This window comes from Tauraco erythrolophus, chromosome 11 (assembly GCF_009769465.1).
Source record: "Tauraco erythrolophus isolate bTauEry1 chromosome 11, bTauEry1.pri, whole genome shotgun sequence".
Lineage (NCBI taxonomy): Eukaryota > Metazoa > Chordata > Aves > Musophagiformes > Musophagidae > Tauraco > Tauraco erythrolophus.
In genome coordinates this window covers 27,695,448-27,710,028 of record NC_141475.1, presented here as the reverse complement: position 1 = coordinate 27,710,028, position 14,581 = coordinate 27,695,448, and the positions used below count along the sequence as shown (strand labels likewise).

Below are 14,581 nucleotides of genomic sequence, written 5' to 3'. Positions count from 1 at the left end.
AATTGAAACATATTTATAATAACCGATTTATTTATTATTATATTCCCTATTTATTCTATTTATTGTCTAATAAAGTTTGCGTAAAAATTGCAGTGACTTTTTTTCTTCTTCCTTTGAGATGTAATATGAATACTTTTAAAATACTTTGAATATCACTGGCATGTAAGCAGTATAGCACAGTAACATTCAGCACTGGTATCTATGTTTAAATTCTGTTTCTTACTTACATCAGACGTGTTTCCTGGGGATTTTCTCTCACATTGGGCACTCAAAGCAACTCACTGGGTTTCATCCTGGTTCACGGTGATTTTCCAGCCGGTTACAGTTTCCTGGGTGAAATCCTGGCCCCACCAGAATCAATGGTTAAATTGTTTCACTGAGGCAAGGATTTATGTAGAGCTTTGAAGGCGGGGAGGGATGCTGGGATGATTATCTTCCCAATTCCTGACCTGAGAGTGTAAACCAGCCAAGATGAAGGTGTCCATCCCCCTGTCATCGGGCCTGCCCTAGCCTGAGCAGTGACTTGGCTGCTGTTGACCACGTCCCACCAGCTCTCATGTTGCCTCCACCACCCCTCGTTGCCAGCACCGTGTTCTTCAGCTCTTGGTTTCTCCAAGCTCTGCCCTCCCATCTCTTTGGGGACCCCCCAAGCATCCCTCTTTGAAGCCGAGGGGCTGGTGGGACCCACTGCTCTTCCAGATGCCAAGGGGACAGCTGCCATCCTCCTCCTCTCCCCAAAGCGTTGGTGTTAACTCCACACCACACCAGCCTAGTCTTATATGTTCCCAGAGCTTTCTAACGAACCAGAGCCATGGTCCCTGCTCCCACAGACCACCCACGAGTCGTAAGGTTAAGAGCAACCTCGTGCCTCGATGTCCTTATACAACTGTAATGTTTTCACTCCTTTTGCTTGCAAGATCTGGACAAAGACCACAGAAATACATATTTTTTTTAAAAAAAAAAATAAAAGGTTCTTGACTTTGACGTAAAAGAACCCGAACGTTGAAGGTATCATCTCTTTTGGCCACCTGCCACACTACTCAGTTGCCCCACTGATTACAAGGTCTTGTAAGATGCTTCTTTGTACTATAAAAGCCCCATCAGCAGAAGACCCCACGAGGTCCTGGGCTCCAACGCAGCCCTTCTCCTTGGCCACCCTCTGGGATGTACGTAGTGGTGGAGCATCAAGGGTTGGAACGACAGCCCACTACATACAACCACCTTGCAACATTTCATCCAATAGCTAAAATACAAAAACAAATCCAAAACTCATACGTAAATAGTGTAAATGTTTCCTTTTTAATTCTTATTTTTTAAAAGTATGCTTTTTCTTTCATAAACATACGCAGAGGAAGATGATCAAAAGAATCCTGTGTCTTTAAAAACAAGACAATCTCCTGTATCAGGTCATCGCTTTCTTCTGCAAATAACATTATTTCCAAATCTTTCCCATTTCTGTAGCACGTGCATGACCTTTGCAGAGATTTTGGCTTCTCCCATTTTTGTTTAAGCACCTAATTCTATTCACGTTAAAATTAATCAAGTAAAAAAAAAAAAGTATAAAAAAGTTCATAGTACAACAAAAAAATTATACAACATAAAAAATTATCTCAGAAAAATTGAGACAGACTAGGCAGAAAAGAGTGAAGAAGAAAATTCCCAGGGAAAATTCAAAGCTGCCTGGGGTGAATAGTGGTGCTCCCATAAAACCAGTCTTCGGGTTTTCAGAAAACAGAACCACAGCTTAACAAGGACTGAATGTACACGAGTATATACAGGAATTATGAATACATACAGTGATTATGCAAAGGACGTTATCTGCAAGTTTAGGATTATTCTTCCCTGATCTTGAGCATCTGTAAGAAATACAATGTACCTCATGATTCCGGCAGTTCGGTAATTTTTTAAGGGGATGAAAGTTTCTGCATTAACTTTTCTCCCTGTTTTTTCCCTGATGTAAATAAAAACGTTTCCAGATAAAGATCATCTACCTGACCAAGGTAAACTGGTTTCTCCCAGTGTTCCTGTCTTTTAGGACTGGCTCAAAGCCGGGTGACAGTGTTGGGTTTCCCCGGCCGTGAAGCCCGGCATTCCCGGCCGCGACGCCGGGATCCACCGCGCGAGGAATCGCTCCTGAAAGTCTAATGTGCACAAAATTCCATTCACATTTCTTGCTAAGCTCTGGCCTAAACTTTCCGCCGAGGGATGATGCCTTGCATCTTCCTTCCCAAATCTCGGCGGGATCCCGGGGAAGCGGCCGGAGAAGCTCCCGCCGTACTCCTTCTAGCTGCACTGAGCCGAGAAACCTGAGGAAAGGAACAAACACACACGGATTATCTGATCTCTACGAGTTACTGCAATATTGAAGTTGAATAATAAACGTATTAAAAACTCAAATAATTAAAAACCCCATGAGGGTCAGGCCAGCAAAGCAGCATGAGCAGCTCTCCACTCTTTTCAGCCAGGTTGCTTTGAGGGAGAACTAAAGAAAAAAGAGAGTTTTGCCTGTTCCAGAAAAAAAAAAAAAATTAGTTTTTTGATAAAGGTTCCCCTTGGCTGGCTGAGTTCTCAGCCCATGGAACGACTTTGGTTTGCACCAGGACATAAGGAGCCCCCCAGAAACCATGGGAGCATCCACGGGCAGCGAGGAAATACACGCACACACAGGTCTGCAGGACCGAACCGCTACGTCATCCATCAGGAGAAGGCGTTAATTAACCCTTCCTAAAAAAAAAAAAGAGTAAAGACTCAACCATCTCTTCTTTGGACTTCCTGAGAAAAACCAAGAATCGGTTTGGGTAAATAACGTGACAGCTGGGTCATGCTGAGAGCACTCTCAACAGAGCCAGTGCAAAAATATTCTTATTTTTCTTTATATCTATATTTATATTTTATTCTTTTTTATATCCTTTTCTGAAGGGAAGTATAAGAACGCCACAAGAAAGTCATTGCTAATATCAGGTGGGAGATGATTTTGACCTACGTAGAAAAACACGTACTAGGTGCTTGGTAAGCTCTCTGATGTGAATTCTTCAAATATAGCTGAAACACCGTGATGTAATTAAATAAACACAACGGGAAGGTGATACCTTGTAGGGCTTGCAGGATCTCATAGGATGCTTTTTCATGGAGGCTTCTGTACAAAGCTTCTGCCGTTCCGTTGCCTTGTTCTTTGTCTCTCCACTTGCTTAACACCAGAAATTTTTGCATGTTAACCTCTTCCTCGGCTGCCCGGATCTGCTCAATGTCTTTCATTTCCATCTGAAGACACTCGATGGCAATTTCTCGCCACTGCCTCCCAAACAACTTCGCGATCACCATCAGCTGTTGGTCGGTTAACTTTTTTGTTTCGGCTCCGTCTGAAAAAACACAGAACGAAACTCAGATTTGACATTGCTCTTCTTGTTAAATTCGTAACTAAATGACAGAGAAGTTGTGGATGCCCCATCCCTGGCAGTGTTCAAGGCCAGGTTGGATGAGGCTTTGGGCAACCTGGTGTAGTGGAGGGTGTCCCTGCCCATGGCAGGGGGGTTGGAAGGAGATGATCTTTGAGGTCCCTTCCAACCCAAACCATTCTATGATTCTATGATTCTATGACACTTAGCTCTGCGCCTGGCCAGGGGACCTACGATGAAGGTGACCTTATTACTCCGATTATTCAGCAAGGTCAGAGCCAAGCGCTGGAGAAAAGCACGTGAAGGACTAAGCAGCCCACGGAGATTTTGAGATGCTCAACGTTAAGGCCATGCCAAGCACTCGCTCTCTCCCAGTGAGTTCCGATGCCTGCTGTTCTCAAAACCCACTGCTGCCCCAGAAGGGTGATGTTGGTTTTTCCTTTAATTACGATGGCTCCGAAGTCTTGGCTGGTATGGTTCCATGGAGGAATAGAGCCGTTTTCCTCCTCAGTGTCACCAGTTCCACATCAAACGGAGGTTTTGAGGGACAGAAGCCCTCCCTTTGGTGGCTATACACACCCAAACCCCTACCTGGCTACTTCTGCTGATTTTTTTTCCATTTATTTATTAGACTTTATGGGACTAATTACTGGACATTATTTCTTCTATAATTTTTCCAAGTAACTATCAGTAAATGAGTAGTTTCTAGGTGGCAGCTCCCAGTCACTAAGCATTTCTGACCATCACATGTTAACAATAAACAGAAGTTATTTTTCTTTTTTTTTTTTTTCCCCAGAAAAACTCAGCCTGTTACGGCTCAGGAGATATCCCAAACGCAAAACCTGAGACATGTAGCAGAAGCCTCTTTTAAAAACAGCCACTCAAAGCAGTCTTAGAAGACAATACCATTTCAGCTGACCCTTCTAAAGCAAATTTCCTAGCGGTTTCTCTCCCTTTACTCACTGAACGAACAACCAAAGCATACAAATGTCACTACAAATTCTGCACCTACAAAAGCAGTGTTTTCCCCTCCTATATTTCATGTTCAGATTCGCAGAAGTCTTTAAAAAAGTGAGCTCACGGGATATTAAAAAAAAAAACACCCACAACCCAAACCTGTTATTTTCTATGACACGGAAATTCTCTACCTGCAGTACTGTTGGTCTTTTGCTTTTTGCTACAGAGCTCGTCTTCTTCCAAAATGCTGAGGGTTGGCTTCCGTTTTTTGACACCTAAGAAGGAAGCGAGAGGTGATGCCACATCTCTCCCATCACTTGAGCGACAACAGCTGGTGAGGTATGAGGAAAACACGCGACCCCGACTGATCTTCAAATGGACTTACTGCCTGCGCTTCTTTTCTGCTCGTTTTTGTTCTGGTCGTAATGTATCCAGTCACCTGGCAAACAGTTTTCAGAGGAAACAAAAGGTGAGGTCGCAATTCCCATGGCTATGCCCTAAATCCAACAGTTCTCAGGCACGAACCCAAGCTGCTGGCTGGATTCTGGCTGCCGAGCTGAGATTTTATAGAACGAGATGATTTTTTTCCCCTTTTGCCCAACGTGCCGCAGCACGCAATAGGGATTGCCTGGTATTCCCAGTAAGTACAACCGAAGCGGAGCATCCCAAAGCCTTCTACCCGTTTGCTCCCGAGGTTACCTCCCAGACCTCATCTTTGTGTTTTATCACTTCCAGCTCCAAACCTCACCGTTTTCCCAGCAGGGATTTCAGCACGTCTAAGGGCTGAATTGGACCCCGAGTCCTGCACCTTTTCGGGAGGAACAAAGGGCTGGAAGGACCAAGGACTCACTCTCTCTTAGTTTTGCTTTCCAGACGGTCGCGTCGGACTCCAGCTCAACCAAAGACAAGGTGAAGTCATCAGGTTTCTCCAAATAGACTTCGATGTAACTTTTAAGTTTCAAGAGAGAGCCGTCAACAAATTCAATTTCCTATACAACATAAACGTGTTAAAAATAAACATTTATCCAAAACATAAACTAAAGAGGGGGTATTTGGCTGCTGACACGGATTTGAGCCCAGCTCTAATCTCCCCAGACTTCTGCTGTTGACTTTAGCCTCAGGATTTCATCCCAAAATTTTAGGGCTCTAAGAGGCAAATGCTTTCTGCAGCGATGGCAAACGAACGTGAAAAATTCAGGTGCAGGAACATACAGGAAAAGCTATTTTGTACCATGTTTCTAATCAAGCTGCGATGCACGAAATGAGGGCTGTACAAGAGACTTACCTCGGGAGTTATTTCAGCTTCTGGCTCACAAACTAATCTATATCTCTTTCCTTTCTGTAGTAATTTTTGGCATACAGGGGGCTTGTCGATTTTAATGAATTTCTTATTTGAATGTTTTACGGCTCTTGAGATATCCTAAAATTCAAAAATACGATTTAAACGTTACTCCCCTCAGGAAAGGAATTAACATTTAAAACCTGGGGCCCCTGGGGCTTTTCTCTGTCTGTGAAACAGCCACGACCTGTTCCATGTGGCAAACTTCACAGAAAGCTGTGCACAAAACACTATTCTCAAAAAATCTCAAATAAACGTTTTCAGCTATCGTGCTACGTGGGTGAAATGAGACAGAAGAGTTTGCAACCCCAATAAAAAAATGGTTATTTGCTGCTGTCCTGCCCTAGTATTTGCAGAGGTATCGTAGCTGGGAAGGGCTGAGAGCACAAGAAGCTCTTTCAGGTATAAATCCTCAGCTCCGTGGATTTTGGTGGCAAACAGGTTTCTGATGTATTTCTTTTCTATAGCAGCTCGTGAGCAAGCGTGTGGGCTGGTATAATTCCTTAAATATATCATATCATATCCTTGGCAGACCTTTTTGGTATGGAAGTCTCATTTTTTATATATATATATGTGTGTGTGTGTATATATATACAGACGAACACACATATACACATGTGTGTATATATTTTATATTACATATATCATTTTTTACATGTATATACACACACACATGTATATATTTTATGTTATGTGTATCATTTTAAATATATATATAGAGACACACACATATATACATATCTCCAGAGCTTTGCATGCAAACACTGGGGTGAGAGAAGATCATCTCTTCACCGTACCCCATCCTGACCATAACATCCCCGTAACCAACCCTGCCGCTATTTCCTGCCACCCCACCCCACCAACACGAGCCAAACCTTTATAAAGGAGTCGTTGTTTGTAGCCACGTAGACCCGAAAAGATAAAGAGGGATGCTCGTCGACGACTTTGTAGAGGACGACGGCGCCGTGGTAGTGCACGGGCTCCTGGCTCTGGATGAGCGGTCCCACCGGCGACAGCGAGCTCACCAGCCACTTCACGTGCGAGGCCGAGTAGTCGGCGGAGGGCTCGATGGCTGCACCCTCGCCTTTGATGTGCAGGACCTTGAAGGCCATGCCGGTGTCATGATCTGCAGGAAAACGGAGCTGGCTCAGCGCCTCCCGCGCCGCGGAGCCGGTAGCCACCCGTGGCCGTGGCCAGCACTCACCACCGAGGCAGAGGGAATGGGGAAACTGGATGGAGGTGAGAGCGGAGGTCGAGTCACAGCGCACGTCGAAGAGGGGGCCGCCCACGATCCATGGCTTTTCCACGAGGTTGGCGTATTTGCTCCAGGATAAGAGGGAATACGTGATTTTGACAGCCCTTGTTACTTCAAAAATCAAGCCCGTAAAGCTGCACTGGTAAGTCCCCTCGGCGTCCAGTTGCACCCTGCCGTGGGCAAGAACCATCCGGTTAGTTTAGCTCCCACCACCTCCCATAAAAATGTGGTTTGCACGGAATAACAGAAAAACTCCCTTCCCAACAAGTGCAGAACACTTTATCTGAATAGCACAGAAGCAACAATTTTTTTTTCTCCAGTCTCTATGTTTAAACCATCACTGGAGTGCCAAAAACGAGCTGGGAGGACCCCACCAGCACAGGCAAAATAGCTGTGATGAACATTTTGCATAACGTTTCCTGCAAACGAAGCAGCTGCTTTTACACGAAGGGCTCAGCCCAGCTCCCGTCGGGGCCAGCATCATACACTGACAACGTCCACATCATACACCAACATCACACACCGGTGACAGCTTCCAGGCCAGAAAGAGGGAGCACAAGGCTGGTGTCCAATGAAAAACGCAAGGTCAGCACAAATGCAGAGGATGAGTATTCCCAGGAAGCAGAGCAAGACCCTTCATGTGTGCCCAGACTAAGAAAAAAACCATATAAAAATGTGCCTGGTGTTAATTAGTGCAGCGAGACGAGGCAAGCAGGAAGCCGTCCTAAGAGCTTTCTTGGACCAGGACCTGCAGGCAGCACAGGCAGCTGCTTTAAATTGTTTATTTTTAAGGATTTGGAGGCATCTTCCATTATAACTCCAAATGTATTTGTGCAGCAAATTAGTCTTTTCCCCACTTAAACGGAAAAGAGAAGTACCTTGATGAGACAATATAAATGTATACCCATTATATTAAAAAAAACATACACGTGTTGTCCTCCAGAAAGTCTCCTTGGGGTCACTAGTTCCTTATGGTCCTATAAATAGATTTTTTAAAAAAAACAAACATATTTTAAAAGGCGACGAGAGAGTAGAATTACAATTTGCAGATTATCTCATGCAAAATACGTGGGTTGGGTTGTGGGGTTGTTTTTTTTTTAATAAACATACATTTTCATTTCTGCAGTGCTCACAGAGGGGCAGACCGTTCACTCCTGGTGAGAAAACAGGAAGATCAGCTCAGTAAAAGCAAAGTAATTAAATGCTCCAAAAAAAACCAACCTAACAACAACCCTCAAGAGATCTGTTACTACCTGATTCATCGCAGAGCGGCAGCAATTCCTTCTCCTCCGGCTCTTCATCTGCAAAAAAGAAGTTTGCAGCAAACACCTCAGCCTCCAGCAAGTTTCTGTTCCCATATTCAGCAAGGACAACCCACCAGTTGAATTTGCTTACAATAAAAAAATACCTAAGGAGAATATTTCCTAAGACTAAGTCCTTGCCCGCCCGCTTGCCCGCCTGGCTTCGCGCAGCGCGGCGATGAAGCCGGACGTCAGGACGCAACATTTGTCAAGTCTCACCACTTGCCCAAACTCCTGGAAATTTTCACAGGTGTTAAGAAAAAAAAAAATAAACATTGGTCCCCAGGACGAAGCACCGAGCGCCAAGGACAAAGTTCACCCACCTGGCACGGAAGCTGGCAACCATGAGCAGGTGACCACACTCTTTGCAGTGTATTTGTCCCTAAACTGATTTAAAAGTGCCCGAATCCTCCTTGCTGACCCCCAACACAACAGAAAGCGAGCAGAGACGCCACGTCAGGCGGAAAGTTTTTAGCCCCAAGGGTGGGTTTTGCAGAAGCTGAGCTGTTGTGACAAGGTGTGCGGAAGGATGGGGGTGGGCACGGGCGCTGTGCCGCTCGCTCCTGCTCCTCGTCCCTCCAACACCCCCTCCCCGCAAGCAGGGACTCCAGCCAGCCTGGCCCAAAGTCACCCCGGGCCATCAACACCCTCCTTGGCTCGCAGAGACGTGGGAAGAGGCGGAACACACACGGCTGCAGCGAACCGCCTGGAAAACGGCCGGCAAACGCCCGCCAAGCGCCTTGGCTCCCTTCCCGCCGCGGTGCTATCGCAGCCGCCGAGCTGCGGCACGCTCGTGGCACGCCGGGGCTAGAGGAAGGGTGCTGCAGCACCCCCCCACCCCGGCCCCGTTGCCAGGTTTGCTCTCCAGCAGGTCATTTTGGCCAAAGCCGCGGGCTGGCGCTGAACGACCCTCTCTCCATCGCGTATCCCTCCCCTCGCTCACGCGGTGGAGAAAAGGAACAAAAAACAAAAACAAAAAAAAAAAGCACGCTCACCCGATCTTCTTCCAGCCGACTCTTCCGCATCTGGTGAGAAAAAGCTTTGTAATTATTTAACGGAAGGCTTCCGACCTCGCTTGAAACCAGAATAAACTGCTGGTGGCGGGACCCGTGTAAGCGCAAACCCGCAAGGCTTTTCATCAACAGCGAAGGCTTCCTTTAATTCTTTTCCTGTCCATCCTGTTTTGCCACTTTTGCTGCCAACTTTTCAGCAGATTTATAGCCTCTTGATCTTTGGACAACCACTGTGGTGTAAAAACAGCTGCGTGTATTGTGTCTCGGAGGCTAAAGCAACACGAGCTGCTGCTCCTCGATTATTGCTCTGCTCAAAACCGAGCGGCTGGGAACTCGTTTGCTCACAAAAATATCATTCTGCTTTTCAGCGTGCAGTCACTGAGTTAACAGTCTCATACAACAACCCTGAGACTATTCCCATGAAAAGCAGCTGGTTTAAACCAAATGTACATTTCCGAAAGGGAGGAAGTAGATAAATCACAGGGAGATGCTCACCTGACTCATCTTCCGAGCTACTGCTGGAGCTGTTTTCGGAACTGTCCTCTGCTTAACAAAATTACACCCCATTAGTCACCAGCAGAATGAAATAAAGCAATACCCGAAGTAAAAGGATACATCTAGAAGTTTAAATACATCTCAGGTTGGTCAGTAAGTTAGATAATACAGCAGAAAAATACTTGGGCAGAGAGAAGCATCAGAGCATCAAACCATCAGAGGAGACTTAAGGGTCACCCAGGCCCTTCTGAAGGGTACGTGTGATACTAGGGATGTTTAATTCTAATGTTTTGTATAACCTGGGACTACTGTAGAGCTCCACCCATGGCATGTCCCAGTTCACCCAGCTGAATTATGGTGTTCCGTGACATGCAGGTGAGGTGGGAGAAGCATGGGTGGGAGCTGCTGCGTCCCACCAGCGATGTGACTCACAGGGATGCGCCGTACGGGGCTTTAACAAATTATTCTTACGAACGTTGAGATGAATAGAAACCAGCATTGCAAAGTGAGTGACTTGAGGAGCTGCAGCAGTGTTATCATAGCGCGGGGAAATGGGAGGTGCAAGGGTGGCCACGTCATCCCACGCGCCGGGGAGGACGCCAGCCACGCGTGTGCTCACCCACTGGGTGCTCCTCGGCCGAGCCCTCTCCCTCGGCACCGCCGGCCGCCACCTCTGCAAGAGAAAAGCAGTCGGGGGATATAAGCTTGAAAAAGATTTAACTCTTCTCTTGGTGTTTTCGTACCACGCAGGTCAGAGGAAGGGAATAAATAGCAAAGGAATATGAATTTTAAAAATCAGTATAAAAAATTCAAAACTCATACCCGTTAAACTAAGGCACCACACTGCGCTTTTTAAAGCCAGCGGTTCCAAAATTGTCTTTTCCATTCCAAAGGACGGGCATTTCCCATAAAAAATCCATTTGAAGAACTTAATTTCACAAAATTACCGTACCTTTTTCATCTGAAGAGAGGGACTCAGCTCCGCTGGAAGACAAAACGGGAAATACGTGAGCAGACCCGTCGGTCCTTTGCCATGTCTCCACACAAGTGGGCACTTACCCACCTCCCCACCCGCTGGCACTGCCCCCCAGCTCCCCAGGGAACGGGAGGTTATAAGGTAACTTAAGATGGAGGGTTGGTGATTAAAAATTAATTTTCTCTAACATCACCCACGGCCGTAGCTCTCACCCTGGCCCTGCCAGGGATGCCCGGCTCTGCTGCACGTTTCCCACCGGCGCAAGCCCTTGGCCCCTTTTGCAAAGCCTTTGCGTGCCAGGTGCCATCGATTTTTGGGAGCAATCCAACCAGCCGTCTTCTGCAAGGCACGAAGCTCACGTAAACGTGGTGGCTCAGATGTGGCAGACGACTCCAACTGACCTCATAACCCATTTGTGGCCCGTGGCAAATTCAGACCAACCTTCAGCCTCCGCTTGCTCTTGAAAGAGGGGAAACGTGCTGCTTTTATCATTTACGGATAAAGATCAGGTCTGGAAACCTTCCCATGGAGCTCCACAACATCGTCCCAGTGGCCTCGCCGAATAACCACCATAAAAGCTGCTGCTGAGGGAGGGAATTTCCCTGGGCGCAGTTACCATAAACAGCAGGTGACATCCAGCTCTCCTTCACTTCGGTGGCACGAGCAAATGTCTCAGCCCGTCCAGCAGCCAGCTGGAATGGCAGCCGTGTGCCATGTGGGCAGGGAAAGAGAATCATAGAATGATTTGGGTTGGAAGGGACCTCAAAGATCATTCAGTTCCAACCCCCCTGCCATGGGCACGGACAACTTCCACTACACCAGGTTGCCCAAAGCCTCATCCAACCTGGCCTTGAACACTGCCAGGGATGGGGCATCTACAACTTCTCTGGGCAAGCTGTCCCAGTGCCTCACCACCCTCTGAGTGAAAAATTTCTTCCTTAGATCCAATCTAAATCTGCCCTCTTTCGGTTTAAAGCCATTTCCCCTTGTCCTATCACTACATGCTCCTGTAAAAAGTCTCTCTCCAGCTTTCCTGTAGTTCCTTTAGGTACTGAAAAGCTGCTATAAGATCACCCCGGAGCTTTCTCTTCTCCAGGCTGAACAGCCCCAACTCTCTCAGCCTGTCTTCATAGCAGAGGTGCTCCAGCCCTCGGATCATCTTCGTGGCCTCCTCTGGACCCGCTCCAGCAGCTCCATGTCCTTCTTGTGTTGGGGACTCCAGAGCAGAACACAGTGTTCCAGGCGGAGTCTCCCGAGAGCAGAGCAGAGGGGCAGAATCCCCTCCCTCGCCCTGCTGCCCACGCTGCTCTGGATGCAGCCCAGGACACGGTTGGCCTTCTGGGCTGCCAGCGCACGGTGCCAGCTCCTGGTGAGCTTCTCACCCACCAGCACTCCCAAGTCCTTTTCCTCAGGGCTGCTCTCAATCCATTCTCCACCCAGCCTGTACCTGTGCTTGGGATTGCCCCGACCCACGTGCAGGACCTTGCACTTGGCCTTGTTGAACTTCGTGAGGTTCTCACAGGCCCACCTCTCCAGCCTGTCCAGGTCCCACTGGATGGCATCCCTTCCCTCCAGCGTGTCCACAACATCACACAACTTGGTGTCATCTGTAAACTTGCTGAGGGTGCACTTGATCCAACCCCTCTCTTTTTGGAGGCAGGTGAGGGATTCAGTGCCGCCCTGGCAATGCAGAGGGATGCTGGTGATGGCAAAGCCAAGCTGTGGCAGCTGCTCTTGGGCAGCTCAGCTCAGGAGGCTGACTTTGACTTTCCCGGGCTGCATCTGCAGCCCATCAGCTCCAAGCCCCGGCTCCCTGGGATGTGCCTGACAGAGCCTCAGCCACCGGTATGACACAAACTCAGAATTAAAAAATAAAAAATAAATAGGTGGTAAATGTAGAGGCAGGAAAACAGATCCCCTAACGTATGGCTGAGGCACTAGGTGAAACTATGGAAACAAGAGGGGTCCTGGGCAAAGAGCGACGGGGCGAGCGGTGCGTGGGGATGCTCCCACGCAGCCTGGAGCTGGAAGAGTTTGTCGGTCAAGGGCAGGGAAAACGGTGCTGCGGGCGGTTAGACAGGCAGGAGAAACCAGGCAAGGGTTTCACCGCAGGCACGAGTGAGGAATTACACAACGGGGTTTGCCCTTCCAAACTGTACCTTAAAAAAATAAAAAATAATGACACAGCATCCACAAGATTTGGACAAAGGCCCGGTATACCCCAAGAGACCAACTCTTCCACCCAGTGCTAAATAAGGTTTGCCTGCAGCAGCCTTCTACCCCTCGCAGCTGCGTTCCCCTCCTCCTAAACTAAAAAAACACACTCCGGAGAAGCAGGGAGAAAACTAACCCCAGCCCTACGAAAGAAATTATTGCCCGAAATTAACGCCAACGGGGAAGAAAGCTGCTGATGTCGCTTCCCAGCTGATGCAAAACCAACAAACGCTGGCGATGACACGTTTAGAGGGAAAAGATAAACAAGCTCCTTCCTAAACGGCCACAGCTGCCGCCTGTTGCGGCAACACGCGGGGTGCAGCCGGGGCAGCGGGGCCGGGGGAGCGGAGCGGGGACCCGGGACCCCGGGAAGCGGAGCGGGAGCCCGGGGCGGAGCGGGGACCCGGGGCGGAGCGGGGCGGCAACGCCGCTGGCTCGCTCAGCGCTTTTGTCTGCCGGAGGAGAAGATACCGAGCGGGGCCGGACGGCTGCGCGGTCGAGTCCTGCGGGGGGGGGGGGGGGGGAGGGGGGCGGCTCGGAGAGCCTCCGCTGCAGGTGCACGGCTGGGTCTTGTGCCCTCAAACCGCTGTGGCTTTCCTGGGGGGGCGGGAAGGAGCCTCTGGGCTCTGCACCAACGCTGGGGTCCGGCAAGGTGGAAGAGATGGGAGGCAATGTGGGGGGGGGTGATGCGGGGGGGGGGTGGAAGGCGGGGCTGGGGGATGGAGGAGACAGGAGGATGCTGGGGGAATGGGGACGGTGCTGGGGGATGGGGAGGATGCAGGAAGGATGCTGGGGGGGATGGGGAGGATGCTGGGGGGGATGGGGAGGGGCTGGGAGGGCACAGGGGTGCGGGTTGGGGCTGGGGGCGCAGGGGGCGTCGAGAGGGGCTGCAGGTGCAGGGAGAGCATCGGGAGGGGCTTCAGCTGCAAGGGGGGCATCGGGAGGATGCAGGGAGGGGGGATAATGGGGGCAGGGGATGCCGGGCAGGCCCGGGAGGGTCCCGAGGATGCAGGGGAAGGCTCCGGGAAGCGCTGGAGCCGGGGCGGGGCGACGCATGGCGGGGAGCAGCCGCTATCCCCGATCCCCCCCCGTCCCCGCTCACCTGTCGGGCTCCTGCCCGCGGCGGGACATCGCGGCGGGAGGCGGGAGGCGGGAGCGGCGCGGTCGGGCGCGCGGGGGAAGCACCGCCCCTGGGGGAGGAGCGATCGTGGCCACGCCCCGAGCCACGCCCACGCCCCGCGGCCACACCCCTACTGCGCTGGACCCGTTTCCATACGGCTGGTATATACGCACACCGCCCCCGGCAACTACATATAGGTACTAGATATACAAGTATATTAGATATACACTATATCGATACGTATCGATAGGTCACTCTGTGTGCTAGCATACCCGTATACTATGGATGCTATATAGATATGTACCTACATATGTACACATATACATATAGATCACACTTACACACACACACATTCTCTCCGTATAGATACAGATATATATGGTATACCTTCACAGATATATATATACACACACACTATATACGTATATATACATATATATAAAAATATATTAAAATATATATAAATATACACACACTATATACGTATATATACATATATATATAAATATATTAAAA

At 48.9% G+C, this 14,581-nt stretch overlaps 1 protein-coding gene across 1 annotated transcript; it reads right to left on the bottom strand.

Moving 5' to 3' along the window:
• Positions 1 to 1,987: 1,987 nt before the first annotated feature.
• CARD8 (caspase recruitment domain family member 8) lies at positions 1,988 to 14,076 on the bottom strand. Its single transcript, XM_086618642.1, has 16 exons — positions 14,048 to 14,076; positions 10,708 to 10,739; positions 10,375 to 10,428; positions 9,756 to 9,806; positions 9,243 to 9,272; positions 8,200 to 8,247; positions 8,057 to 8,100; positions 7,874 to 7,923; positions 6,896 to 7,116; positions 6,567 to 6,817; positions 5,638 to 5,772; positions 5,203 to 5,341; positions 4,738 to 4,791; positions 4,544 to 4,627; positions 2,984 to 3,359; positions 1,988 to 2,306 (listed from the first exon to the last, which is right to left on the bottom strand). Exons 1-16 carry the CDS (start codon positions 14,074 to 14,076, stop codon positions 1,988 to 1,990), a joined length of 1,917 nt encoding a protein of 638 aa, XP_086474768.1.
• Between the last annotated feature and the right edge of the window lie 505 nt (positions 14,077 to 14,581).

Bases quoted from the DNA above. Each gene is read 5' to 3' on its own strand.
- CARD8 (XM_086618642.1), bottom strand. From the start codon at position 14,076: ATGTCCCGCCGCGGGCAGGAGCCCGACAG. The intron at 9,807-10,374 runs GTGAGCACACGC...AATTTTGTTAAG, and splicing joins GGCCGAGGAGCACCCAGTGG to CAGAGGACAGTTCCGAAAAC. The intron at 8,101-8,199 runs GTAGTAACAGAT...TTTTCTCACCAG, and splicing joins GCCGCTCTGCGATGAATCAG to GAGTGAACGGTCTGCCCCTC.